General features: G+C 49.2%; 2 protein-coding genes across 2 annotated transcripts; one reads left to right on the top strand and one right to left on the bottom strand.

Moving 5' to 3' along the window:
- Positions 1–470: 470 nt before the first annotated feature.
- On the bottom strand, positions 471–16,842 carry TGME49_270840 (poly(ADP-ribose) polymerase catalytic domain-containing protein; the record flags this gene model as incomplete). The annotated part of the gene is made up of 29 exons (XM_002365709.1): positions 471–545; positions 1,056–1,124; positions 1,532–1,668; positions 1,939–2,077; positions 2,365–2,466; positions 2,922–3,107; positions 3,655–3,753; positions 4,476–4,559; positions 5,014–5,065; positions 5,418–5,473; positions 6,126–6,232; positions 6,586–6,647; positions 6,987–7,181; positions 7,433–7,511; positions 8,055–8,201; positions 8,878–8,974; positions 9,390–9,566; positions 10,193–10,315; positions 10,622–10,736; positions 11,174–11,218; positions 11,646–11,747; positions 12,253–12,268; positions 13,061–13,145; positions 13,765–13,929; positions 14,565–14,654; positions 15,023–15,158; positions 15,555–15,627; positions 16,274–16,412; positions 16,756–16,842. 29 exons carry the CDS (start codon positions 16,840–16,842, stop codon positions 471–473), a joined length of 3,039 nt encoding a protein of 1,012 aa, XP_002365750.1.
- Positions 16,843–20,500: 3,658 nt separating this feature from the next.
- Positions 20,501–22,418, top strand: TGME49_270850 (glycosyl hydrolases family 17 protein; the record flags this gene model as incomplete). The annotated part of the gene is made up of 1 exon (XM_002365710.2): positions 20,501–22,418. One exon carries the CDS (start codon positions 20,501–20,503, stop codon positions 22,226–22,228), a length of 1,728 nt encoding a protein of 575 aa, XP_002365751.2. The 3' UTR covers positions 22,229–22,418.
- Between the last annotated feature and the right edge of the window lie 1,220 nt (positions 22,419–23,638).

Genomic DNA, 23,638 nt, shown 5'->3' with positions numbered 1-23,638 from the left:
TGGAGACACTTGCAAGGACAAAGCCTTTGAGGGTCTCTCTCTTGAACGTAGAGAAGCGAAGGAGGCGCAGGAAACAGGAGAAGCACAGCTGTGGCTGCGTTCACCGCACTCTTCTCACTCGAAAGTTCAGAGCTCCAATTTCTCACCTCTCGTTCGAAAAAGGCGATACCAAGACCCCGCAAACACTCATGAAGAGAACAGTGTTTCGCTCTCCAAGAAACCATCAGACACACAGAAAAATCCGGCTTTTTCGTTTTTCCGAGATGCCGCCCTTGCATGCACTGGGCGAAACGGTCTCTCGGCAAGCGTTTTCCCGAATGTCTTGATTTTTTTCGAAACCTGCAAAGTCTTTGTGTCTTGCCCTTTGCTGGCGACACAGCTGGCGACATGGCGGCGTCGCACGTCTCTTCGGGGTTGGTCGAACGTCGATCGCATCCAGCTTTTTCAAATCAGTGCATGTGCATGCAGCTCTACAGTTCGTCGTCCAAATTGAACGAAGCAAACTCGAATTTGACGCGCAACACATAGCGCATAACCACTTGATTCTGCAGAGAAGAAGACAGCAGGCGTCTCGCACACAAAGAACAACAATGTCTGCACTCTTTTTTTGGAGAGAAAAAAGACACGGTTCTTTTACGTCTGCGCGTCTTTGTCTCTTCCTTGTACCTATACAGATGCCTGGATCTTTCTCTCGACAGAAACAGAAGAGGGAGACAGGCGCCTGTTCTCGTCTGTTATGCATCTCTTTCTGTCCGTACAAACAGTTAGGTCTGCGCACTTACACACCGTCATCACCACTGTTCACATCGACGCGCGTACGTATGCATCCCTGTCGTTTATGTATATTAAATATGTATGCTTTGTGTCAACTGTTTCATCTAGCTAGTCGATCGATGCCTGGATGACTACACAGATACAGACGCAGACATATCCGCAGATCTGTAGCTCTCTAAATCGATCTCTTTTGATTGCTGTGGCCTCTGCGCGCGCCAGGCGAGCACCGTCGAGGGGCCTCCCGCAACATTGTTGAGCGGAAGTCGAAAACTTGGACGGACCGGATTGTAGACGACGTATTCGTTGTACAGAAGAGCGGCATCGGTGCCTGCAGCCTCGTCCTTCTTTGCCTTGACAAAACACAGAGAGAATCGAAAAAGAGTGCAACTGACGGAAGCTGGAAAGCACCCTTTATTCGAGGATCGGTCACAGCAGACGTTTCACGGAGGTCTAGCCCGCGGGCGCCTTTCGCGCGCCATGAGGTTGTGGCGCCGACAGCGGCTTATTGCTGGACTGCATGCAAAGAACCGCACTGCCTGCCCCGCAGCGCTTGCCGTTCGATCGTTGAGGAAACGCAGGCGAGTCGTCGCCTGAGAAAGCTTGTTTTTGAGACACAATCAGTGGAGGAAGACGTGGAGTTGTCCCGACGATAGGTTCAGTCTGCAGGAAACACGGAACTCTCCTTTTGAAGAGAAACGCGTTTCAAACGGAGGTAGGCTTTCACCTGAAGTTCAAAACTGGACGTCGCAGCTCTCACCTCTTCCAAGGCCGTTTTATTCGCAGTGCAGCTTCCTGTGCGTGCGATCACTTTTTCGTCGTCAACAACGGAAGGGAGGACGACCTCGTCTCTTGGGTCTGGACATGACTTCCCCACACCGAACAGACTCTGCAGGCCTGGAGACGCACCGCAGAAAGAACATCAGTCGAACGTTTGCGACAAAGCAAAAAGGATTGTTCAGCGCCTCAAGTGCAGAGAGGCAGGCAGGTCTTGTCGAGTCAGTTGCCTCTCCGTGTCGTTGCTTGTCCAGTGCTTTCTGCGTTTCGATTCATAAAAGTATTATGTATGGTAAGATTGAGCGTGGACCGATCTCTTTTGCTGCGCACTGATCTCTTGAGTCATGTGCATTCTGCCGCGTCGAAATCTGAAACGTTTCCGCTTCGTACCTTTCTCTTCGCAGTGCTTCGCCGCTTCGTAGTCGGCCTCCAAACGAACGTACGGCTTGCCAAGAGCTACCTCGCAGAGAATCAAAATTCCCTCTGGATTCTTCGATGTCGCAAAACAGTACTGAGACGATTTACTCGCCTGAAAACAAGACACGGGGAAGAAAGGATCCATTTCCTTACCAAACGCATTGACTCGGAAGAATGCCAGTGGCGCAATGGGAGAACCAGGTAACCCATGCATACGCATATACGTATATATAGAGATGTATTGCATGTGAAAACGTCGTCAAGATGACGACACCAAAGAGAAACTCACGAACTGCCGAGCGCTTTTGGCAGCACCGATGTAAGCCAAAGCACGCAGATGAGGCTGTTTGCCAACCACGGCAATCGAGTTTTTCCATTGCATGCGCATGCTCCACTTACGAGGTCTGCAAAGTAGAGACCTTTGTCGAACATGTACCCTGAAGAAGGCGCCTCTGCAGGAGCGACTTTCAGTCCTTGTGACAAAATGCTTGCCCAGTTGGTCTGCGAAAAACAAAAGCAAAGACGGTCTCCTGACTCGCGCTTTCAGACACAAGCATGTCTTTGCTGCAGATGCGCGGATAGACGCGCCGTCGACGCAACGCTCGTGAACACCAGCATGCTCCGTACTATCCAAGATAGGTCTACCACGACATGCATTTTCGTTTCCTTTGAGTACAGGTTACGCGGTCCACTGAGGTAGGTCTTTGCTGGAACGCAGAGACAAGCGCGACTCGACAGCCAAAAGAAACGGTGAAGAAGATGCAGGGCGACTACATTCAAAAGTGCAGACATACCGGAAGACACAAATACACGCGCCTCCGTTTTTTGTAGAGACAGGTACACACATGTACCGTCATGCAGAACCGCCCGTAGATGCAAACAAGTAACAAAGACTTAATGGAAATTCGTTTTCCTCTTTCAGATGCTGGATTTGAAGATTGAGGATACTCGTTTACCAGTCTTGAGCCATGCCAGAGAAGCATGCGGTTTTTGATCGACGCGTTGAATCTTTTTCTTTCGCCTTCTCTGTCGCATTTGAAGAGGTGCGTGAGCTTCAGGCTCCAGGTGTTGTGCGTCGGTGCATGCGTTCGCTTAAGCATTTTCTCGACCAGCTTCCAGTCGTCACTCGCTGCGTCGACGGGCTACAGAGACCGCAGAGGGTGGAGAAGAGAAACGCTCTTTTGTTGAGAAAGAAACTTGATTCAACAACCCACGAGGCGACCAGTGAATCAGACAAAGAGACGCACGGAGAGAAGGAAAGGACAGAAGATAGGAGAAGATAAAAGCAGAAGGCACGAGAAGAGAACAGAAGACGAGAAGAAGAGAGAAGAAAAGAGAAGAAGAACAGTGGAGGAGAAGAGCGGAGGAGAGAGACGATGAAGATAGGAGAAAAGGAGAGAAGAAGAAAGAAGGACGAAACGAAGGGAAGGAGGAAGAGGATATCGAGAGAAGAAGACTGAAAGAGACGAGAAAATAAGACGAGAGGTAAGAGACAGAAGTTCTACAGATGACAGAAGCGTGAAGCCTGACAACGAACTCTCGCGAGAGAAATGCAAGAAAGGAAAGGGAGAAAGAGAACGGAAGTCGAGCCACGACCCTCGTCTTCCTTCGTGCGATCCCCACTGGGACTCGGCAGGGCCGGCGCCACCCCAGTCGCCTCGCACGCATGCGCATGCAGTTGTTTCTCACCTCGAGGTTACACTTGAGCTGCTCGTACTGCGCGTCGATCGGATGCTTGTCTTTCGCGTTCTTCAGCGCTCCATCCAGCAACGAGTTCGCCACAGACACCTGCGCGCACCAGCGAGGATAAAGATAAGAAAGATGCGAAGAGAAGAAAGCGGAGACAGAAAGGGAAGAACAACGCTGAACGAGAGCACTAAGAGACAGAGCGAAGAGCAGCAAAGAGAGCATCGAGAGGGCATCGGGACATCGGCAAACTTGAGAAAACAGGGAAACAGCACCAAGCGAAAAGAGAGACGGAGCAGACGAGAGATGGTAGACAAAGAGGGCAGAACGAAGAAACACCACAGAGAGGAGACACAGCGACGGGAGAGTGGGGAGAAAAAACAGGAACAAGGGAACAGAGGTAAAAGGAAAGGCACAGAGAATCGACGCAGTATAGAGAAGGGAGAACGACGGAACAGGGAGAAGAAGCGAAAAGAGAAAACAAGCGAGAAGAAAGCGAAACGAATGCAGTCGAAAACTGCAGTCTTGCGGCGAGAACACAGACGGTCATAGACGCGCAGAGAAATCAATGAAGACACAAAATGAGCTTTCCCAAGAGTGCACAAAACAATGCGAAAAAGCAGGTCCTTGCATAGGTGTGGAGAAGCTCTGAGAGGCGACGCAGAACCCTCCAATCTTCCTGCAAAGTGCAGGCGCCAGCCAAAGACAAAAATCAAGAATGCACGCAAACGCGCATGCATGGTAAAATGCAACTTGCATGCATCATGGAGTGCAAAACCGGACGCTAAACTGCATGCACAGGACACTGTCCTCCGTCAACTTACGTCGAGAAGTTGCTCCATGATTTCCACCTTGGTGCGGAGTTTCGCAAGAGAATCGATGACGGGAGGAACTGCGTTTCGGGCAAACTGAGAAAAGGAAATTCAACGGACAGCCACGCGCATGCAGCCAGCACATGCATGCAAAGGGAACGAAAACATGCAGATCGCGGCAGTCCAAAAAACCAAATTAGGTACCGCTATACCATACATGTAGAGACGGATAGGAATATGTGTCAATACAACTTACACTTACGCATATCAACCGAGTTGTAAACGTTCAATTCTATACGTCAAGACAGGTACACACATATATCTATCTATCTACATATATATATATATATATATATATAGGTATAGATATGCATATATAGGTATATATAGGTATATATATATATATATAGGTATATATTTGTATACATTTGTAAATATATGTATATATAGGTATACATAGGTATGTAGATTGACGGACGCGGAAGGAGCTTGTTTCGTCGTAACATGGAGGCAGATGGCGGGACTTTTTCGCGGTTCCAGAGGCACTTACCACGTGAGGAATTTTATTGTAGAATCGATTTGTGGCATCGGCGAGGCGAACGCTGGAGAACGAAGAAGGCAAAATTGGAGGAGCAGAACCACAAAAACTTTGAAAAGAGAAACCCCCTGGCTTGTCGGTGAAAACAGCGTCGCGAAGCTCACTGGCCGTCGATTCCGCAGCCACCCAGTCGTGAAACGGATACTCAGCAGAGACAGGCAGACAGAGGAGACAGGCAGACAGAGGAGACAGGCGACTGCGTTTCGCAAGCGAATCAGAACGGTCGTCTGGAAGCGAAAACGCCACAGTTCAGTCTGCCGTAAAGCGCATGCTAGAGAAGCTAAACAAAGCAGAGCAGAGGGACACTGCGGGATGCTCTGTCTGCCGAGAAAGACTCGTTTGCCGAAGGCTCTCACGTGAGCATCTGCGTAGAACGCTTCTCAGCTGTTTCCTGCAAGAGGCTTTGCAGCTCCTGAGACAGACAGAGAGGAGGGAAGAACGGAGAGAGACAACTGAAGAAAGAGGTCGACCGCAACCGAGATGAAGGTAGAAGAGGACGACAGAAAAGAACATGCGAAGACGCAAGTGGCGAGGACGAGATGAAGAGAAAAGAGAGAAGAAAAGAGGGAAGAAGAAAAGAGAGAAGAAAAGAGAGACGACGAAAAGAGAGAAGACGAGAAGAGGGAAGAAGAAAAGAGAGAAGAAGAAAAGAGAGAAGAAGGGACACAAGGAGAGAAGTAGACGACGACGTATTGTGTAAGGTAGGAAAGAGAGATCCAGAGAGGAGGCTGCTCGGGGGACAACGCGGAAGAGGGGAGAGCAGAACCCTGGAGTGCGAGAGAGTTTCCGACAGAGAGAAAATGCATATGCGAAAGAGACAGAGAGAATGAGAATGACAGAGAAAAAGTACGCGTACCATGCTGCTGGAGGGGAGGCAAGAGAAGGGAGAAAAAAGGCGAGGTTCGAAGCATAGGAAGAACCAAGACAGAAGATCGGCGAAGAGAGCACAAACCAGTACGCAAGAGACAACGGGAGTGAAACGAAGTGAACCGCAGGTAGGCTACACACTCAGGGAAGCAGGAGACCGGAGAATAAAAAGACGAGGAAACGCAGAAAGGACGGACCTGAAGAATCGCATAGCCTTCGTTCAACTGCCGCTTGGAAATGCTTTCAATTGGCATTCTCTCCAGATTCAAATGTTGCTCCGTCAACGCTCGAACAGCCATGCCGCCTGCAGAATGAAATACATCTCATGAACAAACATCTCCTCGCTCTTCTCTTTCGCTTCAGACACACACACAAAACGCAGTTGTATACGTTTATGTGGAGACACAGCCGCAAAAATATACACATTCTGCGTATAGTCAGACATGCGCATATATATATATATATATATATATATATACGTATCGGTGAATGAGTATTGTTTTAGGAGGCCTGGATGACGGATTTCTGGAAACTGTTCGAAGAGATTTTTCGATGCATATGCGGGCAGATGCTTAAGAAGAAATAAACATCTCGGCAGAAACGAGGGGCTCTGTCTCCGCTTTATCCTGGTGGATCAGGGCGCTGCAGTGTTCGTACGGTCGAAGATGAGTTGAATCAGGTCCTGGACAGCCTGGTGGAGGGAGCTTTCAGATTCTACTCTGCACGAAGCGAACCAGTAAAGTGAAACACAGACAGACAATACTCACATGCGAACCGCTAAAAAAGAACAAAAAGAAAAACCACGATCAGACCCACCGAACTTCAGCTTACAAAGAAACGTAGCAGAACACTTCGACCACAGATGGACAATATATATATATATATTTATTTGTCAATTCAAATATATAAATAAATATTATGTACATATATATATATATACAAGTAGATGCATAGACAAATATACACTGACAGTATATAACGGCACCAGATATATTAAGACAAATGTATACATAAATATTGTATATATATATATATATATCCATTGAAAAAGAGCTTACTTGACGCTGCTTGAGGGCTGGTTTTTTACTTTCTTCTTCTTCCGTTCGTTGTCGCTTGCATCTGCGTCCTGTTCGCGTTTCTCTCTCTTCACTGGAAGGTCCGCCGCGGTGGTGGCGTCCTTGTTCATATCTGTCTTGTTCTCGCTCTCGTCCGTCTCCTCGTGCAGATAGCCGTCAAGTTCAACAATCGCATACCTGCAAAAACAAGAAAGAACGCGCGTCCAAGGCGCATGTCGTACAGAAAAAGAGGCAAACGAAAAAGGAGAAAAAGCAGACCCATGGTGGATGGTCATTCGGCAGCCTGGTCACATTCTTGTCTTTATTTTCCGATAGTGTTCGGCTCTTCTATAGTTGCTAAGCGGCGACTGCTCGAACTCTCTTGAAGGCTGCAAAGACTCGAAGAAAGGACGAGGAAAAGGAAGAGGAAACACGGAGATGAAATCTACCTCCCAGGCTGTTGCGACGAATCGAAACGGTCGGCGAAGGCGATCCCCGTCAATCCGAAGAATTTCGACTCAAAGGCCTCTGTACAAAAACGAACAACAAATCTCACAAAACGGTTCAAGACTTCAGGCCTCCCCAGTTGTCATTTCGTCTGTAATCACAGCTCGCAAACAGTACGAAACCCCAGATATATCAATGTACTGAACAGATCGATAATGTGTGCAGATGCATACATTTATCTATATCTATATATATATATTATATACAAACGCAGATGCATATATATATATATATATACGCCTGTACGTTTTGCGTGTAAGTGTGAGTGGAAGAAGAAGGGAGACCTGAGTCTTTCAACTGATTCGTAAGTTCTCGACAGCGACGAACCGTGAGGAAAAGCTACCGTCGCATGCACGTGGATTCAGCTTGAACATGTCAGTGGATGTACACAACATGCATGTCTGCTCGCGGACCTCAGAGATTCACGAGGAAGGCTAAGGCAAAAGAGTTTCCGCCTTCCTAACCAGAGGTCAAGTGGAAGCAAACCGACACAGAAGAGACCTCAAGCGTTTGCGGGCGTCTTCAGTGTCATTTCAGTGGGGAACCAGTTCTCCCGATTCTTACGGATTGCACTCTTCAGACTCTGGCCGTGACTGTATTGTCGGTAGTCGTTCGTCACCTTGTCGTCTGCCCCCAAGCGTCCCCATCTTGTAAAGAAGTGAAACGTTGTGTTTGTTTGAATCACCTGCAAGTTGTAGTACTTGTTGATTCCTGGAACGGCATCGGATACGTCAGAACCTCAAAACAGCCAGCGCGTGCAAACTTGCATTTAAATCCACAGAGGCAGGCGCACGCATCCTCGTATATGCCATACCTATTTCGACATATATATACATGTATACATATACATACACATAATTATGATATGAATATATATGCATATATGTAGGATATGTGCATGCTTGTACCGTCGTTTTTGGAGACACGAATTTTGCATGCACAGATGTTTCGACAGTTGCACCTAGAGAGAGAAAAGTCGTTATAGAGTCCTTTAAGCGACGTTCTCTCCTTCGCTTATCACCGTCGGGAGGGTGCATGCAAGAGAGTCGAGGAAGCATGTTCTCTCTTGGTCTTTGCGGCTTGTCCTTCGCAAGCGAGAATAGAGGAAAAACGAGAGTCGCCGAGGTGACCAGAACGGGAGGCAAACTCCAGAGAGAGAGACACAAGAAACAAAGAGAAACGGAAAAGCTCTCGAAGCTCGAGGTCCCGATGTATGCGTGATGCACTCTCTGCATGCAAAGATCTTCACGCCCAGCACCGCTATGCGTCTTGAACCCCCCAATTTCCTGCGTGCATGCGCATGCTGTTCCTCCCTCTTTACGCCTTCACTGTTCGCCTTTCGAAAGCTTCTTCGGCATCTTTCTCGGCGTTCCCAGGCGCTCGTCACCTGTGGAGATGTCGGTGAACTGCGTAGACGCATTGTACGCGTTGCGTTGTTTGTCGACGTAAATCTTTCCTCCTTTCACACTGAAGAGAGGATCAACCTAAAGGCAATAAACGAGTGAAGAAGGACGGACAACTGCACATGAATGCATTCACAACCCCAGAAACGAAACGGTGCATGCAAATCAGTCGTATTGAGCGCATAGTGTCTAAGTGCAGGCAAGACCTTTTTCTGAAACACAGGAAGTCCTGTGTGCCTGTCGTGAGGCATCCCTTTTGCCCTGCTCCGCCTTCAACCGGTTAGACCCTAACTGCACAAACCGCGCTGAAGAGCGCCATAATTCTGAAGGGAGATCTTGTCAGAAGAATACAACGATCAGATAGAGAGGGGGAGCAGACACAAACGCATGCATCTCTGTACGTCATGCTGCGGAGGCAATTCATTGAGATGAGCGACGAGGAAGACGTGCATGCATGCGATGATAAAATGCAAGCGAAAGTCAACAGTGTGCTGACCTTCAAGAGAGCAGAGCCGGCCTTGATGGCAGGCCGTTTGACTTTCATTTTCGCCTTCGTGAGAGCATCTGCCTCTTTCTGCAGTTTCAGAGCTTCCGATACCCTGGGGAAAGGCTTGAGCAGATCACCCTCGACGAGGTAGTACGCCGCGTACTTCCGCTGACGGAGCAGCAAGCCCTGCATGCAGGGAAGAAAAGCGAACGCCAAGCATGCAACACGTTGTTTCACCACTCATGCATCAGAGTCCAATCGCTCTTACTGGTGGAGACGAAGCCTGCCAAAAGCCGACGTCTCCGTTTTTCATGAACGAGCAGACAAGGTGAGAAATTTAAGCGACTCCATGTTAGCTCTCGTCTTATTCTCGGAATAAATTATTCACACATACGACGACGTCTAGCCTCTCCAGCCTCCCGCTCCACACACCGGGACCCCAGACCTTAGCAAACTTTCACGTACAACGAAATACATACATGCATACGAACATACATATATACAAATATAAATATACAAATAATTATATATATATATATATATATGCATTTATGTATATTTGTATATTTGTATATTTGTATACCTTTTGCTGACATGGACACCTATGGATCCAGACATGTGCATGCGGTCGCAGGCGCAGATGCAAAGGAATACTTCCCACAGGATATGAATATCTACAGATACACGCAAATCTACACAGACGCACGACAGTACATAAATATATATATATATACATATATATATATATATATATATATTTATGTACTGTCGATCACGATTAGGTTTGATTTTTGAGTTCGGAGTTCGCTTACCTTTGGTAGAAGGCTTGAAGCTTGCGCGAAAAGCTCTGCTTTCTTTAGAGCTTTCTTGGCCTCGGAGAGCGTCACCTGTGGTTCCACGTTTTTCCGAGAGAGGAGTGCGGGCACGAAGCTGCACTGGGAACCGCAGACGCACAAACTTCCACAGAGAAAGTGAAGCGCGGAGAGAAGCAAAGAATCGACGAAGCCTCACACTGGACTCGCTGGTCCACGCCGTCAAAGCGGGGCTTCCTACGCCTGCATGCGCTGCCTTTCTCTCGCGAGCGATTACGTCTACGAGCAGACGGTCTCGACAGGGCAATTCGCTACCCGAGGTCCGCCTGCACACACAGCTCTCTTCTGAGCGGCGTTTGCTCGCAGTTTCGAGTTTCTCTTCCAGTGCCCGATTTTCTCTCCACAGATCTGCGCATGCAGTTCTCTCACTCGGACGATCGCGACGCCTGCCAGCTGCGCGTCTCGGTACCGCTGCGAGGCCTTCGCGGCTGCCCAGTCGTCGTCGCTGACGAGGAGCAGATCTGTGTCTTTGTCCAGACTCTCTCTGAAGAAGTTCGAGAAAAAGGCCAACAGCAAAGAAAGGAAAAAACAGTCGGAGGCGACCGCACCAAGGGGGGGAGGGGGAGGGGAGGGAGACACGAGCGCGGGTCCTGGTCGTTGATCAGAAAAATGAAGAAAAACGAGCGGGTGGAGAGGAACGAAATTGGTTGTTCGTGGGCCGTGAACAGCGAAGCAGACGACTGAGAGGGAGCGGCTGAGAGAAGGAAACCACTCCAGGAAGGGAAGGAGTGGAAGGACCCCCAAGGCGAAGAGAGCGAAAAAAAAGGAAACAAAGAGAACGAAAAAATAGGGGACAAGAGCGAAGGATACACAGGCGAATCGAGGAAAAATAAAAAAAAATCAAGTGGGTGAAGTGAGGGACAAACTGGCAGGAAACAAAGCGGAAAATGAGATAGGGAAAGGCACAGCGGAAAAACTCACTGGAAAATGCCGCCATGAGAAGTCACCAGCTTCGCCAGTGCATGCCTGCGAAGAGAAAAAGTTAAACACGATGTTCTATTTATCCAAGTTCTGTGTGGAGCAGTCGTTGCTGTAAGAAACGAAAGATCAAAGAGAGAGAGAAGCACGAGAGAGAAAGCAGAGAAGCAGGTAAGACAACAATGATGAAATCGGAGAAGAACGAGACTAGACGAAGACAGGCAATGACAAAAGACGAAGACAAAGCAGTTGAAGAAGAGAGCAAGGTTCAAGACGAAGTTGGCGATTCACGACGGTGAGGGCGACTGCGAGCGAGAGCGAAACGGAAAGAGAGAAAATGAGATACAGGAAAGAAGAGAGAAACGGAAGGAGGGAGAAACAGGAGGCAGCAAAAGAAGAGTATACCTCAATATACTGAGAGGCGAGCCGTCTCAGATCCGAGAGAACGGAGAGACCCTCGACTTTCCTGCCCTACCGAGGTGGATTTGTAGATCCAATGCATGCGAATTTTAAACCGGCGAGTTCTTTCTTCTTCGGGATATCGTCCTCAGCTTCACTGTCATATTTCACATGGCCTCTGAAAAAGAAAAAACCACGTCCCTGCGATACGCATGCATGCAACACTCGCGGCGCCGAGTTCCCAGTCTCTTGCGGCCCTTCCACTCTGTCTGAAAATCGACTTGGAATAAAAAGAAGACCGATCTAAGCAGACGTCGCGAGAGAGACAGACAGGGCACTGAGCACTGACGAGACCCAGAGAGGAAGAGTCGACAGCGGCAAGCAACAGGCAGAGAGACGAACAGAAAAGGAAATGACAGAGAGAGACAGAAGCGTGGAGGGAATGGAGAGAAACATAGAGGCAGAGAGACGAGTGCCCAGAGAAACGAACGAAGCGATAGAGAAACGCACTGAAAGACAGCAACACAGATAAAGAAGAAGAAGAAAGGAGAATGGCAGATTGACGGAAGTGTGGCTGGCGAGACAGCGAAACAGGCAGGCAACGGAACAGGAAAGAGGCAGGCAACGGAACAGGAAAGAGGCATGCAGCGGAACAGGAAACATGCAAAGAGAGCGATTCTTACTTCTTCGGTGGCTGTCCTGGAGACAGGCAAGGCACAACGCACAGAAGTATGCAACAGAATGAACGAAAAAGAGCAACGTGGACGTCAGGGGAAAGTGACCTTGAGAAGAGCACAGGGGAAAGTAGTGTGAGGTTGACGGCGCCCACGAGACGAGTTTAGCTGCTGCTGAAGGCGTCGCGCAGCCGAGAATCAAAACAAGACTAGCACAGGGCTGAGCCTGAAGATGCCGTGAACAGTTGGCTTGCTTGCAGGTACCCGACAACTTGAAGAGGAAAAAGAAAGACAAGGGAGAAAACAGATTTTCTTTCCTGTTCCTCGACAGAGACGTCAGACAGCCGACGAACCTCTTTCAGTTGTGTATGGCATTTTTTTTCGAACAAATTGTTCAGGTCCACCTTGCCGCCCCTGGTGCACTTCATGTTCTCTTCAGAGAAGACAACCGCACTCGGACTTGCTTTTTCCTTGCATCTTCCTCCTCGCTTTCTGTCTCCATCCTCTGTCCCCTTTTCTCGCTTCTTCTCTCGCTGTCTCTTCTCTCACTCGCTCCTTTTTCCTCCTTTTCTTTTTCTCGTCCTCCGTTTGCACCAGGCTGCCCGCATACCGCACGGCACAGACGCGAATCAACTCTGAAGTGGAGAGTCTCTTGGAAACTCACGGCGCCGGCGCGCAGGAAAACGAGCAGGAGAGATCGGACGAGACAGGCAAGAGAGAAAGGGAGCGACCAAGCCTCTGCGAGAAGAGACAGGCAGAGAAGAGAAAAGCGACGAAGGCGACTCGAAAAGAAAACACAGTTCTCTTCATTTCTCACCGACAGGATTGCCGAGCTTGAACGCGCCAGGAATGTCTTTCGGGGGCTTCCACTGACGAAAGACCGGCATGCGCTGAGCCTCGATCTGCAACAAAGACACAACGAAAGAAGGCCAAAGAACTGGGTTTCGCAGAAACAGCAGAGCGATGATGAATGGAGTCAAACGCGTTCCTGTTCACGAGAAAGACTCGACGGAGCCGAAGGACGAAAAAGAGTCAGACTTCAAGAGTCGCGCATGGTAAAGGTGACGAGAAGCAAACGAGTTCGATTTCCAAGACTTGTGGGATCACTCTGTTTGCTTGAAAGAACAGCGCGAGGGGTCTGAAGAGGGAAGAGGAAGGAAAGGACACTGAAGGAAGCAGGTCCTCGACGCGAAGCCAAACACCCCAGACGAGAAGAGTTCCAAGCTTCAGCGGCACGCCTGCAGAACGAGAGAGGCGAGGCCCCAAGGACAGGAAGGCGAACGTAAGCCAGAGGCAGTGAAACGCGAGAAGGCAAAAGAGACAGAGCCAGCGAGAAGGAGAAATGAAGCGAACCGATACCCAGAGACTCTCGTCAGAGCGCTGCGATACGTCCAAAGGTACCTGCGTACCCTTTGAGGAACGCGGGAGGTCCCCAGAGGGAAGGACAAGAGGTCATCAATATGGCCAAGGGAAGGAATTGATCGGAATGATCATTCGAGATGGCTGTGGCGATGAACTCACAGGCAAGTTGAAGAGTTCCGTCCGACTTAACGCAGATTCCGCGACTCCAGTGGCGCTGTTGTCTGGAGGATTCTCGGGTCTGAGGAGGTCGGCGAGAGAAAATAGAAAGGAGCAACGCATGGCCGAGTTCTGCATGTAGCCGCGACACCTGATGTCTGTTCCATCCTGTCGACAAGATTCATACACCACACACAAAAAAGAAGAGATATAGACGGAGGCAGTGCGAAACAAAGATTCCTGGATCGCTAACGTTTGGCACTCATAGACTCGCGCGTGAGCTGTAGAGGGGGAACCGAAGAGCACGCAACATGCAGTTTTAATGCATTCGACACTCCTCGTGAGGTAACAATCGATGAACAAGCCAGAGGCGGACTGTGTAAACATCAGGGGGGTCACTTTAGCAGTTTCTTTCCTAGTGTCAATCTGCTCACCCATAAATATGGAAACGCATAGATTTATAAATATATATGTCTACATATACAAACATATGTCTATATGTGTTCCCCTAAATCATCCTCTCACCTAAGTACGCATACATAAACATATATGCATGTACATACCTCTACATACATATACATGCATCTATATACGTGTATTTCGTTATGCGGATCTGCACTGTGTGTCGGCATCTGCTCGTGAGCGTGGAGACCTTTTTCTGTCGTTCTGGATATTTAGGTAAGAGAGAACGTTGTGCTTTTTAGCGGAGGCGAGGGAAGAAGAGAAGCGTCCCTCGCGAGAGTCAGACAGGGAATCAGACTTCGCGTTGTCTGGTTTGCAAAAACGTTTTTGAGACAAAGTACCTGAATGAGTGCTCGTGTATCGCAGAGTGGACACTTTGGAAGTCGACCAAAGAGGACGCCGTCGGCGATGATTTGGGCGGCCTCCAGAGCCTGCGAAAACAGGGAAGAAAGGAAAAAAAGAGAGACTCCGGCTCACAACTCCATACACTCGAATCTGTCAACGAGCGAGGGAAGCGCTGCAGAAAGGAAGAGAGAAAAGATTGTCCGAAAACCGCAAAAGCGCAGAGACGCACGGCAGACGACAGGGGGTCTCAGCGAGGTTGAGAAGCAACGCTCCGTGAAAAGAAGAGGAGGGCGCGATTCGCAAAGGGTGAAGGCGACAGAGAGAGCGGAGCAGCGAGCTGACGATGTAGTGAGATAGCGCGAGAGAACGAAGACAGCAGAGAGTATGGACTGGGGATTCTTTCTCTTCTCACGAGCGGTTGTCACTTGCGTTCGTGCGAAAAGTCAACCCTCACCGATATCTTTTTTTCGTTGTAGAAAATCTCGTTTGCATCTAGAATAGCCAACAGCTGCTTCTTCGGCACCTCCTTCAAGGCGTCGATCAGATTCCACATCCCCTCCGAGCGTCGTTTGTGCTCCTGCACCAGCGGGCTGGGCGTTCATGTGCAGGGACAGAACAAAGACAATCATAAATCAAAAAACACAGCGACAGAGGCTCCCAGACAGACGCAACACAGCGACACTGAGACAGAGAAAAAAGCAGAAGGTTAGAGATGCTGGATCAGGAGAAACGCGAAGGACCTGCGCGTCTCGAGACAGGGAAGAACGGTCCGGGAGAGTGAGAAAAAGATTAGGTGACAGAGCGTAGAGACAATCAATGCCAGGAGCTTGACGAAGGAAGAGAACGAAACCAGCGAAAAATCTGAATCGCTGGGGAGAACGAAGCGCAGACAGTCTGAGAGTCTTCGAATCAGAAAACGCGAGGTGCGTAGCGACAGAGGAGACAGAAAGAGAGAAACAAGCTGAGAGGAGAACGACATAGCTCACTGATTCTCCTTAACTCTGCCGCCGAACTTTGCTGCGACCTTGATGACGTCGTCCCAGCGTAAGGCTTGCCAACCTGCAAAGAACAGAAAAGCAAACAGTCGTCGTTTGCCGCAAGTCGGGTCTCACTCGAGTCTCGATACCGGGAAGAAACTTCCCCGCTACACCCGAAAACGTACACACCCGCAATCACTTGCAAGCCCACCTATCTGAACATACATATATACACATACATATATACATATATACATATATATACATATATATATATATATATACATTTGTGTGCAGAGAGAGATGCAGGCACACAGATGTGCAGGTGCTCACACGTATGCATGCCCGTATATCTCGATATGTCTGAAGATAAAGGCAGGTGTCACATGCAAGCCAATACCTACATTTGCACTTATTCATACACGCAAAGATATGTATATATATATATATACATGCACACATATCTGTCTAAACGTATATATATATATATATATATATATATATATATGTATATTTGTATGCATATGCATATATATATATAGAGAGAGAGATATATATGGACAGATAGATATATAGATAAACGTCTATGTATATGCGTAGATTTCTGTAAATGTATACATGTATTGATGTGTAGGGCGTGTAGAGATCGACGCAGGATCCTGAGTATGTGTGGAAGACTCAAGCGAGGTGGAGAGGAAAGAACATCTTCAGAAAGATCTGCGTTTTACCTTTGATTTCGGAGAGTTTGGGGTCGTAGGTGGCGCTGCATCTGAGGTGGAATTTCTGGATGTCGAAACCGTCATGCCATGGACTCCACACTTTGCGCAGAAAGCGAATCGAGCCATCGCCGATTCGCCCTAGACAGCCCTGAGACCCCAGGAGAAACATGCATGTGCATGCATGCGTCTGCCTCAAAACAAATGGGCCTGAAGCCGTATGCGCGTCGAGCTTAGAACCAGGCTCAACTGGAGAAGCCTGGTGTGAAGAGGTGGAGGAAAGAATTTTGGTTTATCAGCTTGTTTGGATGCAACGTGCCTGCCAATATCTTTTGACAGGTCCGAGTGTTTCTAAGCAGACGACACCAGAGAGGACAGTGAAGGCACACAGGCGGGGGGAAAGACCGACAGGGGCATGAACCGAAGAGCGTCGAGACCGGAAAAAAGGTGCAGAGGAACAGAGAAGTCAAATGAGTCAACGACGGTCTGTTTACCTTGCATGTAGCTCGATCTGTAGGTGAATAATCCACTCCATAAGGATTTGGAATTGGCGGACGATTCTTGGACGTTTTCGGTGCCATGGTTGTTTTTAGAACTTCAAGCTCTCCCTGTCGCGTCTTCGCTTTTCTCTCGCTTTGTCTCTCCGGGTTTTCTTTGGCCTTCGTCGCTGGTCTTGGTCGACGACTTGTGCTGGGATCTGTCCGCGTTGTCTTCTCGAGTGCGGTCAGAGTTTGGAGCGCAGTTTCTATCTGTGTTAGCTCTCCTTCTCCCGCCACAAAAGTCTCTTGTCTTCCCTCGCTCGAGGACTGAACTTGCCTCAAGCTCTCGCGCCCTCTCTTCGTTCCGACCTCCCTTCTGCGCCAAAGAGACAAAGAGGAAAGGCCAAAGCAGCGACCAGTCTGCTCGAGAGTCTCTGCGCGCCGTCCTGGCTTCGGGCTCACTCAGGTGCCTTTCAGGAGGAAGGCGAACGAAAAACGCGATCGACGCAGGCCTGAGACTGGAACAAACGAGGGATGACGGCTGGTCGAGGCGAGCCAGTGAAGTCAGCACAGTAGGCTTCACACACAAACCACACCTACATATGAAGAAAGACACATGCATCCATATATATGTACATATTTATATACAGAAAGACGTGAATATACACAGAGATGAGAAATGTGTATATAAGTGGATCTATGTGTACATTGTATCAAACAAGACGATTGGAGCTTCGATAGGCGTTCGCCTGTATAGACACAGTGTTCGCGGCTTCGTCGTCCTTTTCAGGGCGTCGCTTGCGTAGAAGCGAACAAGTCAGTAAGAGAGAGGGCGTTCGGTCCCGTTGGACTGGAAGCTGCAGAGGAGACACCGAATTGACCACCGCTGTGCAGCTGCATGCGACAAATGGAAGCCGAGTTTGGAAAAGGAACAGAGCGCTTGCCTCCGCATAAAAAGACAAGAGCAGCGAGACACACAGGAAACTCGAGGAACTGAAAGGCAAAGTAATCCAAGAAGTGTCACAAAAGGCAAAGAAAAAGCCCCGTTGTTCGTCGCGAAAAGAAGCCGTCCAATATCGCCCTCCAGAACGCTGTCGCACTGGACGGTGGGTCGTGAACGCTGGAGGGTGACCTAAGACGAGGAAAGGCGTTTCCTGAAGACGGCAAGGGCCGAGATTTGTGTGAAGAAAGAAAGCAGCGATACAGAGGTCGTCTTCTTGCTTTCGTTTAGGAGAAAAACGAGGAGAATCGACAGAAAGCTCGGGCGCATGCACGGAGACCTTCGCCTCTGTGTGTAAAAATGCACACACCTGCTCTGCTCAACCGAAAATTCAGTTTCGGGGGGATTTCTTACATTTGCCGTGTCTTCAGAACGCCAGACACGCTACGGCTGCCCGATATGTTGTGCCTCGTCTTGAAAGTCAAGCCGACACTTCGTCGAGACTTAAAAGCAGCGGCGCGCGCGCATGCATCGCTGCTTCTGGAGTTTCAGCAGACGAAGAATCTGTTTTTGTCAGGAGCAAGGGAACAGATGAAGAGATAACGAAGAAACGGCGAGCTTAGGGGGAATGAACTCGCTTCCCGCTCAATCAATTGCGCACACTGGATAGGAAACACCAGGTTTTTTCAAAAGCCCACCAAACGCCGCTTGCACACTTGCACAGTTTCTCGATCTAAGATAAATTCCGATATGAGATACTTTCAGGTGTGTATGTACGTATATATCATTGTTTAAGTGGAAAATATACATGTATCTGTGTAGCAAGCATTTTGAAAGCCGAAGGGAAAGAAGTCAGTGCCCAAAGGGGCGAGTACTGGTAGCTGGTCACTTCGGGATCACCTCGGTCGAGCCGAAAAGTTAGAGTTCTTGGCTCTCTACGGGAAAAAGCGGGAATCAGAGAAACAGTGATCGCCACAAAGCAGACATGGCAGGGACAGACTCAGACATTCTCCAGTAACGTTCATGTGCAGAGAGTAGCCAAGATAAAGGCTGTCGTTTCTTTGCAGATGATCTCCGTAAATTGCGTGATTAAAACCAAGGATTATCAACAGTTGCTCAGAGGCTGAAAAAGGTGAGGATCTGTGCCAGCACGAAAAAGGAGAGACTTGATGGGATGGACTTGCAAGTAATTCAAGACCTCAAGCTTTCAAGAGAACTCGAACATCATCGTTCCGCCGTATTTGAGTGTGGTAGTTTCCGACCGCGGAATTTCTCAAGATTTGTCAAAAAAACGACAGACGAACGCAAAAAGCGATTTTGGAACTGTTGAAGTGCATTAAATCGCCGAGTCTTTTGTCTCGTCAAAAATTGCTTTCTACTGAAGTGGATCTATGCCATAGGAGCGACGATATATCCCAGTTTCACTTGCCCTGACGGAGCCACGTCAACCATTCAGGGTCACACACAGGTCCACAATGGCACTGTTTTAGGCGCCCTGGTTGTTTTGTGCAACAACAGAGAGACAACCGAGAAAGTTTGTTGATGGAATTCAGTCATCCTTTTCCTTTTGTTGTAAACAGAACGCTTCGAGGAGTTCTGAATTGACCCCAGAACTCCGCTTGTTTGTTTCGTGTTCCCGTACCAGGAACGGATTAAAGCATCTGTACAGAGTTACTGATTAGGGAGGTGCCGGAATGCTCCACACTGCAAAGGACGCAGATGTGGCAGAAGCGATTTCCTAAGGATGGGCAACTGACGAAGGCAAGTTTCTTTCGACACCCGTTGCTAATTTCACCACTGCAAGCACGACGGTGCCACTTCATTGCTTCAAAAAGCGCCCGTCTGTGTTATCTTCTGGCGGCGTCGTGAGAACCGGATTCGCGCATCGGATTCACTCGAAAGATTCATCGTGAAAGACTGGACCTCACAACAAACACAGCGTAGACGCCATGTTGCACTTTTACTGGAATTTTTAGAGAACCGTCGGAGGCGAGGCTCCAGCTGCTGCGATGCGATGTGCTCGAATGTCTAAACCAGGAATCTCCCTTTGCTCGTTTCGTGTGCAAATAATTGCTATTTGTCGGTAGGCTATTCGATGGATACCTGAGGGGCTCTCTTGCTCGTTAAGCGGGAGAAACCAAATGCTTCCATTATGTTTGTCTGAGGTTGGCAATATCCTGATCTCTTTCGCCCGAGTGTCTCTTCGGATCCTGTCAAAATTTCACCGCCAAAAAGCGGGGGCTGAGGGTCAAAAACCGACGGCAGCTTCCTCTTCTGAACGCCGACCTCTCGAGGGTCTCCAAGAAAAGGACGAGGACAGACTGTTTCTGTTGCCGCAGTGTGTATCCGCACAAACATGAGTTTGACATCGTTTTACTGTGACAGTTTTGTCTTGTCTGCTTTAATACTTTAACACTTGCGGCATGCTAATAAGCGAATCGATCGAGAGAGGGAGATTCGAACCGCACAGTGGAAATTTGTGTTGCCGCATTCGCGGATAATGTCAAACATTCTGTTCCCCTCCTCTCAACAAGGGGTGAACTCCCTGTTGGCGAATATCAAACACACTTAATGTGTCGAGAAATTATCTTTCTCCGAATCTGGCACCCGAGGGCGTTGTGGTTACTGTACGTTTCTAAGGTTGTATTAGTCTTTTGTGACCGGAGTCGTTTCTTGGATGGACTGGGAGGAGGCGACAATTCCCATCTCAGCAACGAAGTTCCTTCTTCCGACAAGAAGAGGACACTAGATGCCCTGGAATAGTTCGCCCTGCAGCACGGGATATCCACCGTGCCACACAACTGTACGACGGTTTCCATCATGCAGACTCCGCCTCCATTCCTCCAGTCTGTCAGTCCAGAGTCGATGGCATCCGCCTCACAGGTGCCGGAGCGTGAAAACTTTTCAGAATGGGAATGCCGATGGAGGTGTGCACCATTCCCGTCGGTGTGCTCTTTTGGGAATTCGTCAGAGACAGCATGTCCGTTCTTGGTGACAGCAAGCATCGGAAGTGCCCTTAGGGCGTCTAGAGCATCTTGGAACGCAGTCCGTGATCGGATTCCACAGACGTCTACGAAAACGTGTGCGTGTCCTTCTGCCTGTATCGTGTTCCCTGGTAGAGGACGTTGCAGATTGGCGCGGTGGCGGATCATGCGCCGGTTCGCATGTCTGACGGCGACATTCGGCTTCGGTATTCTCACGTTGTTCCATATTTTGGTACCGTCGCCGTCGCAGGCTCAGCCGTGGTGCAAGTACGACTTGTCACTGACTCCAAAAGAAACAAAGGAGCGTAACTGTGGGTTCGTATGTCCAAATCCATGGGGTGCTGAAGACCCCCACGAATGCGGCGAACCTCATCCGTGCTGCTGCGCTCCCGTGTGCGACAAGCAGGAGGCTACGAAGCACGCCTTCATCGGGATCAACTGGTCCGACAAATACTCGAAACTGAAGATGAGTCGCGAGCGAATGTTTGGGATTCTGAAGCGCAATGGCTTCTCCCACATCAAGCTGTTCTCACCTGACGGTCTCGCCTCCATTCAAAGGGTGTACGGTTCAGATGTGCATGTGTATGTCGCTCTGCCAAATCGAATGCTGACTCATTTGGCCAGCAACGAAGCGTATGCCCTGCGCGTTATCCAGCGCCAGATTCAGCCTTTTGCGCACCTGATTCGTCTTTTGATCGTCGGCAACGAGCCCCTGATCTGCATCAAGACCGCGGAGTGGGCAACGAAACAAGAATGCGGCTCGCTGAACATCCCTGCGAAACTCCTGCCGGCCATGAGAAACGTCAAGAAGAGCCTCCGGCAGGTGGGATTAGAGCGCATGCCTGTGACTACCGCGTTCAACGGAGGGATTCTGGAAATGTCAAAAAATCCGTGGACACCGTGTGTCGCGGACTTTCGCGATGTTGTGAAACCCATTCTTCGCAACGTGTGGGCATTTTTGGAGGAACAAACGCCTCGCGCGCCGTTCATGGTCAACATTTACTCCTGGTTTGCAGCCATGGCCGGCCACATCACTCCAGATATCTCCGTTGGTGTCCCGTCTGCTTCGGGGCACGTCCCGTTCGATGGCGCGTACCAGTACTACTTTAACTTTGACATGCAGGTGGAGATGCAACGGGTTGCCATGTGCAAAAACAACGTGACACATTTGGACCTGTGGATCGGCGAAACCGGGTGGCCTTCGGCAGACAGTCCGCGAGCGACTCTAACGAATGCGTACTACTACTTTAAGCACGTCGTCATGCGGGCGCAGGGCATGACTCTGCATAATGCGACTGAAGATACGATACGGACGCGAGGACTCGCCTACCCGATTTTCCTGTTCGAGGCTTTCGATGAAATGTTCAAGTTCGAAATTGAACATGGAAACAAGTTCGAAAACAACTTCGGTCTCTTTTACGAGAATGGACTGCCGAAGTGGGGCACACCCGATGGCCTTCTAGCCCTGCCTATCCCGAATGGTACAAATGCCACAGAAAGCGAGAGTCAGAAAAACAGTGCTCAGCCTCGTGTTTCTGCTCGACGACTTGACGACGATTTCTGAACAACGCCATCTTACTTCGGTCGCTGACTGTCCACTGCCCACCCGAGTCTGCTCACTGCAACTTTTCCGAACTGTTTTCGTAGTCTCGAACAAGTAGGGAATCGCGCATGTTCCATCTTCTCTTTATCATGTATTGCCCAAACCAACGTACAGGGAGGTAAGGAACAAATGGGTGCTTCTCTTCAGTGCAGCTAGGAAAATGAGCCCAGCAACTCGTGTAGGTGGCAGGGGACAACAGCGGCGGATTTTGCGTCTCTTCCTGTTTCCTTTTCACCGCTCCTTATCGTGAATGAAATTGCACTCGACGATGCACGCTTATCGCGACACGTGTGCCTAAAGATACTAGTGTCTGTGAGGGTTCAGGCCACTTCTTACGCGGCAATCGCCCCTGCTTTGTCCAAGCGGCTTCAAAATCCTCGGCGATAGCTCCCACATACACGCGTTATCCCAAACAGACCGAAACACCAATTACACTGTTTTTAGTCTGGCAGAGGATGCGTTGAAACGACCATTCGTTTGCACAACAACAAGACACTAACAGGGCACCACGAGCCCCTTTGACGCCCTGTCTGAGCGGGACCTCAGAAGCCGGAAGATCTCTATCCCAGACTCCCTCGATCGGTCACATCGTGACTGCTGCGACCTCATGAACAGCCAAGTACACGCACGTTACAAACTCTGTAGCTTTGTGAGTGATGGCTTTAGTACCCACCAGAGCGACTTTTATATTCTCCCTCCGTCTCTAAACTGAGCAACGGAACCCTTGAGTTTAGCTTTTCTTCGTGTCGACTGACTTCAGCGACAACGTTTTGTGTCAAGAGCAGGAACACCTGCATGCGTTCCTGAACGTTGACACCCAAAGAAGGAGGCACAACTCTCTACTGCTCGTCTTACCTAGACTTCGCGCGAACTCCTATTGTTCTTCGGTGTCGGGACTTTTTTCGTAAACGGAAACTCGAAACAGAAATGCGGACAACGGTCTCGCTCTCTTTCGAACCACGAAACGAAAGAATAACCACCATTCGTTTTGAGGTATTTCTTGTACAGGGGATGAGTGGAGTAAAGTTTGCGGGTGAGGTAGCAGAAGATGCGCTGGCGGGTGCCCCTGCACAACACCCCTGCACAACACTGTACCTTCTGGGTACCCGAAACTCGGTCTCAGCTGCTATTTATTAACCAAACAACAAATAAATCTACGAAGTTCGAGAAGCAACAAGTGAAAACGAGGAAAGGAGCAACATGCACAGAAGAGTACACGCGCTGCGTTTCACCTTCAGCGGGAACCGTTGAGGTGCCAGCGATGCTCCAAGGTCGCTATCAAAGTGTAGGCTTTGCGGCGAAAAGGACGACACCTGAACAACCGAAGTATAAGCACACGATTGTGTGTCATACGCAAAAGAATTTTGCAAG

This window comes from Toxoplasma gondii, chromosome VIII (genome assembly GCF_000006565.2).
Source record: "Toxoplasma gondii ME49 chromosome VIII, whole genome shotgun sequence".
NCBI lineage: Eukaryota > Apicomplexa > Conoidasida > Eucoccidiorida > Sarcocystidae > Toxoplasma > Toxoplasma gondii.
The sequence above is the reverse complement of the archived record's forward strand: the minus strand, read 5'-3'. Positions and strand labels throughout refer to the sequence as shown.